Genomic DNA, 11,088 nt, shown 5'->3' with positions numbered 1-11,088 from the left:
TTTGCATTGTTTTAAAGTTACTATATATTTTATTACCTTCAGTTCACAGAAATAACATTTTAGATTATTTCTCCTCGCTCGGATGTCAAAGTCACTGCATGTTTACAAAGTCCTATCAAAATCTAGGTGAAGAAAATAGGAACACTTTACAGTAGCACTTGCCAAAAATGGCAAAGAAAAATATTTTTACGACATGACAAAAATTGTTCTTATGAAATTCTTTGACAGAATTATAATGACAATAGCTGATTTTGATAAAAAAAAAGAGTTTTTTTTTTTTAATTTGTATCAACTCAATTAGAATGATTACTGTTTTTTCCTCCAATTTCCACACAGGCTTCACTGGTCAGCAAGGTCAGATTGAACTTGTAATACAGGATAGTAGATCTAGAATTATCACACATCCAAGTCATCATCAGGATCTTCCTCATCAAAGTCATCTGCCTCGTCTGGCTGGTAGAATATCTTCCCCTCACCGACTGACTTATTTAATGTTGCTTCTATCCTGTTAAAATAGGATGAAGTATGACGGAATTAGAGATGAGGACTGGTGTTTTTTGGCAAATCACAGAATCATAAAAGAAATTACACACTAAAATACAGAGTAGACTTGTCTCTATTTCATCTTTTCCTTTAATGATGTAATTTTGTAAGATCTTATTGTAAGATATACACTCTTAGGTGCCTTACAGGTTTATAACTGTCAGTTCAGTAATAGATAAATGTGACAACTGATTTTTGTATTCAAACACAAATTTAAAACTGAAGCTCACAACCTTTTGAAAACAATCATTTTTTTTTGTGAAATGAGTGCAAACTTTTGAGGGTTGGATCAATTTGCAACTGGAAACATTGTGCTTTGACACAAATATCAGACATCAAAATCTCAACAATTACACCTTTGTTGTACTATTATTGTAACAAGGTACAGCTCTGAACTTGCATTATTGTCAGGACCAATTTTAGATTTATTATAAACAATGACCTTGATCTTTTCACTCAAAAAACAATTTCAAGCATGACATGTGAAGACTGAGTTTAGTCAAGTTTTTTTTTGGTAATTGGTGATCCTGATCAATTTTCTATTTATAGTAAGTGAACTTGATTTTGGACATTTTTACTCCAAAGTGAGCACTCCTGAAGGGAAGGCAGCATGTGAAATTGGACTTTGATAGGTCGAAGCAAATTCAAGTTATTGTCCAGAAATTGTCAATTTCATGGTTATATGACTATATGCTTTTTTTTGACACTTTATTCTGTGGATAAATCTGGCACACAAAATCCATTACTAATAAAATCCATGTCAAGTCGTGATCTGTTTATAATTTTCTGGAATCCCAGGAAAATTAAAACTTAGAAATTAATGATTTTACTGTACTAAAGAAAGAGAACATAACAGATGTGAAATCTGCAAGTAAATGTGTAATAACCATAGAGTAGACAAGGAAATTCACATTTCTGATAACATTAATTGATTTGTATGGTGGTTTTGATTTGTATGGTATGTGGTTTTGATTTGTATGGTATGTGGTTTTGATTTGTATGGTTGTTTTGATTTGTATGGTTTGTGGTTTTGATTTGTATGGTATGTGGTTTTGATTTGTATTGTGTGTGGTTTTGATTTGTAAGGTTGTTTTGATTTGTATGGTATGTGGTTTTGATTTGTATGGTATGTGGTTTTGATTTGTATGGTATGTGGTTTTGATTTGTATGGTATGTGGTTTTGATTTGTATGGTTTGTGGTTTTGTCTTCTTGAGTTCAATCTGCAATAAGCCAAAGGGGCAAATATATTATCTCTAACTAATTAAATTCTTGAAGTGGGCATATAACAGATCATAGCATTTATTCGATAGTATTTCTGCTGAACAACAAATAGAAGTTATTTCAAGGCAAAGGGATTATTGCTGGATAAACAGTGATATGCTTATAGCTATACAAGAAATCTGTTTTATTTGAAAGCACCTTCCAGAATATCAGACAAAATCAATATTAGAATGCTATTTTTCTGGAGTGTTTTCATAAATTTATCCCCTTTGTCATTAAATAGCGTTATAGAATTGAATGTCCTGAGGTTGGCTATATATTGTATATATTACATATATTGCCTCACCTGTCCTGGTCATAAGTATATGGAAGTTTCACCTGGCTTCGTGCTTTCTTCTCCTGATCAGTCAATGACAGGTTAAAGGTCAAATTAGCAGCAGGATCTACCTACAAGAAAACATTTTCAAAGAATTTTTTTAAAACCAAATCATAACATGAACAGGTATTTTTTAACTTCTGTGGGAGGCAATTTTGATTACTAATTTTATATTTGTTATCTTATATCTTTCAACAAATGATTTCTTAAGGTTTTTTTGTGTGGGCGTTTTTTTCTTTTTTTTTTTTTTATTTCAAATTTTTTCAAAAGTTTTTTTCTTTCTGTACATATGAAATGAAAAGAAGCAAATGCTGTGCAATTAACTAACAATTAAGGTTTTTTGATCTTACACAAAGGAACAAGTAACAGTTTATTATGTCAGTTGGATGTCAGCTTCTGGTTTAGAAACAAGAACAAGCTACGGTGGTGAAATCAAAACTTATGACTCTGACAACAAAGAAGCCGAAAGAATAGTTTTTTCTCACAAAAATTTATACGAAATGTTTTCAGCTTGACAAATATACCTTAAACCTAATACAGTATCTAATTAATAATGCATATATATACACTTTTATCTACACTGTCAAGAGTTATCCATCATATCTAGCTAAGTCTTACTTTTATATATGTACATATCAAAACTTATCCATTCTTAGGCCACCCCAGATATGAACTAACCAATCAGAAAGAAGAACCGTCAATGATTATGCTTACCATGTGTTATAAATATATCTCTTTGCTGATCAACTTATTCTGAGGCCTCTGATAATGTGTTTAAGTTAAATACTGAAAAATCTGAGAACAGTAATCAATCAATCATTACCCTGATCTAGTAATATCATTTACATATGCATGAGTATTTATGAAATTTATTGAACATCGTCACATCAAAATTAACATTTCTAAATATTTATTAATAACTGATTAACTTCATAGAAACCAAAGTATGTTAACACATCTTAAGTCATGAAAACCCAACAAAACCAGGTATAAAGTACAAGCAGATAAAAAATTCTTTAAATGAGAGTGCATCTAGTACCTGTCCGGTAGGTTGTTGTGGTGTTTCATCGATAAGAGACTTCAACTCCGTGATGTTTTCAATCTCAAATTGGTCACTAATGTTGAAATGCTCTTTCTAAAAAATAAAACCAAAATTCAGTTACAACAGTTGAATTTTCTAAATCATCTGACAGAGAATGCACTCAGTTAATAGTATACAATCCTGTCTATAATGGTCAGTCAATGGAGCAGAGAAAAGTGCCCATCTTAGACAGGTGACCTTTATGTAGAGGATCAATTACCATAACATTCATTACATTGGGGCTCGTTACCAACGGCTATTATAGACAGGTGTCTGTTATAAACAGGGTATACATGTGCTCCTATAAAGAGCTTAGTTTGGTTATAAGGCACACAGAAAAGAATCATCACATGACTTTGTTTTCTTGTTTAAACACATCTTGAATATAAAACACAAGGGCCGTCAGAGATGGATTATGCTCCCCTGATGGGACAAAAGTATGAAATATAACAAAAGGCAACAAGAGAGTTATGATTCTTGTGCACTGCTCTTCTTCTTGTTGACATCTATCTACCTTATGAAGTTTAGTGTAATGCTCAGGACAAAATTTAAGTTTGAGAAATAACAAAGGGCAATAACTCCAAAAATAATGCAAAAGAGTGCCATAGTTCTTGTGCACTGCACTTCTCTTTGTTGAGATCTATCTTCTTATGAAATTTTGTGTTGATGACTCTTAAAAGTTTTTGTGTTATGCTCCAGACAAAATTATAACGGACAGACGTACAGACAAGGCGGCAACTATAACTCTCCATTCAGGGCCTTAAAATTCAATGATCTCATAAGGACCCACCTATACTTAATTATTTTTTTGAAGAACCAATATCAATGAACTCACTTAGCAAAATTTTCTTACAATTCGGATGATTTTTCCGGAGATCTTTTTATGAAGAGTAGTACAGCAGAATTCATGTCCTGCAGATTGTGAAGGTGACGTTCTAATTACTGTTGATGCTGTGTGCTCCACCAGACTGAGGCTGTTACTTTCATGCAGATCATGATGTACCAATGCAACAACATGTTCAATGGAAGCTCCTGTTAAAGACAAATTAAAACTAGATCATTTACCACACTCTCCAGCAGGATTTCATAAGATGTATCTTCCTTTTATTTTTGCTACTTGTATATATACACCTAGGAACATTTCTAATCAGAACACCGTTAATTTAATATGATCAAACAGTATTTATATAAACAACAAGAGTACCTCGGAACTGTATGTGTCACGGTCACCCAGAAATTGAACTGGATGTGCAACGATCAACCATAAAGTTGTAATACCAAATTTCATTTCTATAACTTGAAGCATAACCAAAGAAAGTCAATATTCCCAGAGAATTTTCTAAGTTCAAAGGGGCATAACTCAGCCAAGAAGGGTCACAGACACCCAGTTATCAAACTTAATCTGTACCCTTGCAACAACGACGACGCTGACGACGATGCGTGATGATGGACAAAGTGATCCCTAAGTGTCCGCCAGCTCTGCAGGTGACACAAAAACTCCGCTTTGTTACCTATATCTATCCAGCAATACACCAATACCTGGTCATACCACCCAAACCTGCTGCTGTTCAACAAAATCACCAACACAAATGATGTTATGGTTCTGTGGTAAGTCCACTTTCTGACCGAGCCAGAGGTAAGGTGATGAGATTAGCAGTGATAAATCTGGGGGGGACCAAGCGACCAAAGGCAGTGGTACACCTGGTGGGAACAAATAGGGCCAAGGGTGCCATGGGGGCTAAAGGGACTAAGGGGACCAAGGGAACTAAGAGGACCAAAGGGACTAAGAGCTTCATTTAACTGAAAATAAACCATCTATTTTTCCATTCAAATTTACATAGGATGGCACACTTTCATTTTTGACAATAGCTCTCAGCTCCCAGGGTTTTCCCTCGGACCTCTGGCTTAAAGCATGGCAAATACATGTAGTACAATGTGACTGACTGATAGAAGCATACCTATTCTATTACCGTCCGACAGCTTATGAAGAGTCTGACAAGTATATGGCACTGGTCGGAAGAGAAGTAGAGAACTCAAAGAGTCAATCACTACAGCAACCTTCCTGTCCTTGTGTAGCTTTCCCTTGGCCATGATGACTTTGGTGAAGTCTGAATCCAGGCAGTGTTCTGATTCTTTCATTTTGAGAAAGGCATGTTGGTAATTATGATGAATTATTCTGAAAATGAAAGTCTAGCTATAAACACTTATGTAAGGCAAAGAACGAACATAATTGATTTACAAACTACAATCCTCTTATGTGGCATGTGAATGTCCCTGGATTGATCAACAATCTGTCAACCTAATTTTTCTCTGGCTTCTACACTATACATTAGACATTTTGATGGACAGGTGCCTGGTGTCAAGTTTCTAGCCTCTGGAGTAGTGGGATAGGAAACCCTGGTCTTTAGAACTAGTTGTCGTTATACTTTCTGAGTCTGTAATATTGTACACCTAAATAATGTACCAGTAATGTGACAATGGAACACAGACAAAAAATGGAAAATAAAACAATGGGTCCAGGTGATACTGAAAAGGATTCTTGATGGCTGAGTGTTTGGTTTTTGCAATATGAGACAAAAACAAATGGTACACAAGATTCTACTTAAGTACATTTTAGAAAAGAATACTGAGCAGGTCAGTCAGGGAAATCATTTTGTATTTTAAGTGTTTTTTAAATAATGATATATATAGAAGAAATCTTGATGACTCCTTTGTTGAAAACTGTCAAAAAAGATTTAGGTTAGGCTGGAAAACACATGTTCTTCTTTAAAGGCTTAAGGTTCCCCAATCCCCTTGAGGGGTTCGTCTTTTTCACTTTTAAGGAAGAAATTGTGTAATAGTGATATCTTGCATATCAAATCAACAAAGGAAACCAAAGTATTTTCAATATTTTTTTCATTAATAGAAACTCTTATCCCCATCAGGGTGAGATGGAGGATCCCAACCTGAGGGGGAAGATTATCAAGTTATCAAACTTGAGGCTTGTAAATGTTTGACAGATTAACATACTTTCATTTACATACTTAATTATAAGCATAACAGAGAGTAACCTTCAATAATGGAGACATTGCTCGTGTTATGTTGTTATGAATTTTATTTTCATTGTTTTTTTTTCTTTTGCAATTTAATTTTTCATGGAGGTCATGACATGACTGTTCTCTCCTCTATTGGTTTTAATTTCACCAGGATTAATTTTTCAGTTTTACTCCATCCATTGATATTATGGAAAATCGAATCCTTGAAAATGACAACTTTTACAGGTTTAAAGAAAATTTGTCCTGAACTGGTTATCAATTAACACATATATAGCCTTTTGTACAAGTTGTGCTCACTAACTTACTTAGTCTTTGCCTCAGCTGGCACCACCTCTAGCATTGACTGTGACTTTGGATCTAATGTGATCACGTGAATTTCATCCACCCTGAAAAACAAATATTATCACTATATGAAATGCCAGCTTATTTATTTCATAAATATGAGAAAAATGCAATCCACTAAATGTATTACCCAGGTAATCTCTCTTGTTGTCTCGCATGGTGTTTGGTATTAATTTGAAAGAAAATTGAAGTACTGTAAATTCAATCATTTTTGTGGAGTATTTATTTTGGAGTATTAGACTTCATGAGCTATATTTATCCACAGAATCAAGTAACTACAATCTGTGTTTTTTTGTTGTTGTTTTTTTTTTTTTTTTTTGAAAACCACAATAACTGAACCCCTCATAAATATAAGATTTTACATCATGAAGAAATCCAAGATGTTTGGGTAGGTGACCTCCTAACCTTTTTATATCCTGCTTTGGAATCAAATCTTAAGTTTGGTTAAGACTTAGCTGTGATATACACTACAACATCCATTGAACAGCCTGGATTTTTCATAATTCATTTCAGTTTCATCCAACCATAATTAAAGAATAATGACATTATTTTTTTTCATATTTATCTAAAATTTGTTCAAATTAAGTTCATACTAGGTACTTACACAACCATGAAAAGTATTTGATGATACAGCTATTAAAGAATTTATCTACTTCCTGTTCAGAATTCATCAATCAAGACACGATGTATTTGAATTAAAATGCATGTACTAAAAAAAAGTTCTAACATGATTCAAGGCCTGATGCCATTTACCACATCAGTCAATTACCAGAACATTTTTTTCAAATATTTCTCACTAAACTATCGGTAGGTAGAAATACATATATGTAAAATTCAAGATGTTTGAATCATAAAGCATATATATATGTGTGGACAATGGTGATATAAATATGGCAACTAAGACTGAACCACCAGAGGCAGACACTTGTATATGCATATATAAATATAAATTTTATTTATTTCACAACAATTGCAAAACAAGATATCAGCAACTATTATTCACTCTTGTTGGCCCCGATGAGTGCTTTACCACTACCCCATCCACCATCCTTTACCCTGTTATAAAGAAGTAAATAGGTCTACTGTTATGTTCAATATTGGTACCTTTGACAAAGACTGAGAAGGAAGCATGACACCAGCCCTCTTCCTGGCTCTTCAATGGAATCTGCAATAGATCACAACAAATGACGTAAACTGTGTAACAGTAGATTATCGTTGGTTTTCTTATCTATTTATTTGGTTTCTGAAGCTTGACGCCAACTAGTCGACATAATTAGTATAAAAAATCTTTAAAAATATTTTGACTCCTGATACTCCTACAGATTTTGTATGCATGGTTCTGACTATCTAAACATGATTATATTTTTTTTTATTGTGCACATACTGTCAGAGAACAAGATAAAACATAAATATCTGATAATAAGAACCATTCCATATTTTTATGTGAGAGGGGGAGAGAGAGAGAGATAAAGACCATAGATTTTGAATGAAGCAAATGTGAAGACAAGTACCAAGTACTTAACAGATCTAGAGATAAATTAGGACAAGTACCTGAAGATGATTTCAAAATTTCATGTAATGGTCAAAACATTGTTTCGCAATCTTTAGTAAAATACCTCGGTGTTACGATGGATAAATTTCTATTTGGAGAGGAAATTGTCTCCAACATTATCCAAAAAATCAACCAAAGACTTAAATTTTTGAACAGAAATAGTAAATGTCTATCTCTAAAATCTCGTAAAACTTTATGTTCTGCTCTGATTCAGTGCCACTTTGATTATGCGTGCACCTCCTGGTATGAAGGAATTACTAAGAAACTCAAAGGTGTACTCCAGACTACCCAAAACAAAATGGTCCGCTTTATTCTTAACCTTGATAACAGAACAAGGATCACTGTCACTGAATTAGAAAAACTAAGCATGCTTAATGTAGAACGAAGGGTCCGTCAACTTCGCCTCAACCATACTTTTAACATCTATAATGGTAAATGTCCACAATATTTATATGAACTTTTCTCTCTAAACAAAAACTGTTTTGGTACTAGATCTGGAACGATGAACTTCTCAATAAAAAACGTTAAAAGCATAGAAAGTTCTTCCTTTTCTACTTCGGCCACAAAAGATTGGAATTCCCTTCCAGAAAATATTAAAAATTCTAAAAATAAATATCATTTTAAAAACAAAGTAAAACAATTTCTGATGCTTCAATCAAAAGGCGAATTTGACAACACCTTCTACTATTGAGCTCAACCTCCACTTCTTTGCGTCTGGTTGAACGGGTAGTGATGTTATATTATTGTTCATATTATGTTATATTATTGTTCATATTATATTATTATGTAATATCTCTTCAAATCCCATCCTTTTTCATAAATGCCCTGAAATGTGCCAAAACATTTTATTCATTTTCAGTATTTGTTTTCATATCTTCTATGTAAATGTAATTTTCTTTCAAATGTAGTGCTCTGTTTCATTTATAGTTAATGCTGCAAAAATTAATTCAATCTCATTTTCCATGGCTTTACATCTCAACCGGAATGATTACACCTTAAATGGACCCATTGGAAATAAGCCTATTTTATAGGCTTTAATGGTAATCGAAGGCCAAAGGCATTTTCATCTGGTTTTATCTAATTTCTCTCTTTTTTATTGATATTTCTAAAATTTTCAACTATTTTATTTAGAAGATTTTCAAGCACAGTGTAATTTAATTTCTGCGATACTAGTTTAAACTGTGATATTTTAAGGTATGTGAAATTCTTCTGTGATATCTTATATTTCATAATTAATAATTTTAAGAAATCCACAATAATTTATTACTGATTTTAATTGTTATTGAATTGCTTATGTAATGTGATATTTGTAATTTTATTATGCCTTTGCCTGAATAAACATAATAATAATAATTTAATGACAGGCAAGAGCTCCTTCACAACTGAATAAAAACAAGTGATTTACAGTGTAGTATGTAGGAGCATATGTGATCACTATGTTCTGATCTTCCTATCTGTATCTATGTTATCAACAGGTAAAAGGATAGCCTGATTTGCAGATGCTCCAGTACCTGATCAATGACACAATAAATAGGAGCATTGATCCAAGTCTCTGCTGTGCTATCAGCCTGACCAACAAATGGACAGTGACGAATAGTACGAGAGGTAAGAGAATAAATATATAATATGAAACACGGACCCTCGATCAGAGTAAGGGTGGATTTTTCTCTCCCTTTTACCAAATCTCCAATCATCTTTTCACCAGGTTAGATTTCCCGTTATAGAAGCTGACATATTGCTACCCCGCACAAAATGCAAAATTCAGTCAAGTAAGCGTTTGTAACTAATAAGGTAAAAGTGTGTGACTGATAGACGCATTGTAAAAATTAAACCGAAGCCGGTAGAAAACACGGAAATATCCGGCTGCGTGGTCAACCGCAATCCCTATTCTGTGCATTTTGAACTTAAGGAGGGAATATTGTGACAAAAAGTCAAAAAGTATTAGCATACTGTCAATGTTCCATTCGTTAACACATGATTTCACATTGGAAAAAATATCGCATATATGGTATTGGCATTAAATAGTTTAAATTGCAAATACAACATTAAACATACACTGCAACTTTATATCTTAGTACAGATAACACATATTTGAATTTTTGAGAAAGTCATCGCTTCTTTAAATTGTTGGAGTCAGAATAGCCATTTTCAAATAAATAATAATTGTCTTTCCAGTATAAATACTAGCGTGATGGTATCAATCAAAGCGTGGACTTTTAATCTGATCGTTACACTATATTTTATGTATAGAAATCCGGGGTCGCGACGATTTACCAAAATACACCCAAATATATCCAAATACACCCCAATACACCCAAATTAAGCCAAATTTTACCAAAATCTACCCAAATCTTACCCAAATATACTAAAATAAAGCCAAATCGATTAACAGGAACGTGCCGTAACGGGCTCTGTATTATCATGGACGTATATCTGTTATATACGTTCCTGGTATTATATTTTATCACTAATAAACGATATACACATGATGAAATAGATTATCTTTGTCTAATTTTAGCTTTCATTTACAAAGGCAATTCCTATAAATTCCGTAATACCATATAGGCTAACGGACAAAAAACGGAAGCGGGAACGAATTTGGGTAAGATTTTGGTATATTTGGGTACGATTTGGCTTTATTTGGGTAAACCGTCGCGCCGAAATCTGGGATCTGATCGGTTGTTACCGTCCCGTCATCTTAATACCGTCCAGCTCATGTACTCGACAGTGTCCAACCCTGGTTGTCATTTTGTGTTATGATTTTGTTTCTCATATATGAAATAGCGTACATCCCGAATCCCGTTAATTTTAACGGATAATTAAAAAAAATGAAGAAATTTGATCTGCGAAATTTTACTCATTAGCTCCCGAGTTTTACAATCGTCACCATTTTTGTATGTGCTAATCTACGTCCCTGATAGTATTAACGGATTTCTT

General features: G+C 33.4%; 1 protein-coding gene across 4 annotated transcripts; it reads right to left on the bottom strand.

Moving 5' to 3' along the window:
• Nucleotides 1-12: 12 nt before the first annotated feature.
• LOC132557739 (elongator complex protein 5-like) lies at nucleotides 13-9,882 on the bottom strand. 4 transcript variants are annotated; one of them, XM_060222263.1, is made up of 8 exons: nucleotides 9,791-9,882; nucleotides 7,704-7,764; nucleotides 6,563-6,643; nucleotides 5,181-5,398; nucleotides 4,076-4,254; nucleotides 3,181-3,276; nucleotides 2,112-2,212; nucleotides 13-505 (listed from the first exon to the last, which is right to left on the bottom strand). In XM_060222263.1, exons 1-8 carry the CDS (start codon nucleotides 9,843-9,845, stop codon nucleotides 397-399), a joined length of 900 nt encoding a protein of 299 aa, XP_060078246.1. In that variant the 5' UTR covers nucleotides 9,846-9,882; the 3' UTR covers nucleotides 13-396. The 4 variants fall into 4 exon arrangements, with proteins under 4 accessions (XP_060078246.1, XP_060078255.1, XP_060078263.1 ...); XM_060222272.1 differs by having other exon boundaries at nucleotides 5,193-5,398; XM_060222280.1 differs by having other exon boundaries at nucleotides 9,663-9,878.
• Between the last annotated feature and the right edge of the window lie 1,206 nt (nucleotides 9,883-11,088).

This window comes from Ylistrum balloti, unplaced genomic scaffold, assembly GCF_031769215.1.
Source record: "Ylistrum balloti isolate Yb309-2 unplaced genomic scaffold, AGI_CSIRO_Ybal_v1 Utg369656, whole genome shotgun sequence".
NCBI lineage: Eukaryota > Metazoa > Mollusca > Bivalvia > Pectinida > Pectinidae > Ylistrum > Ylistrum balloti.
This window is presented reverse-complemented; position numbering and strand designations above follow the sequence as displayed.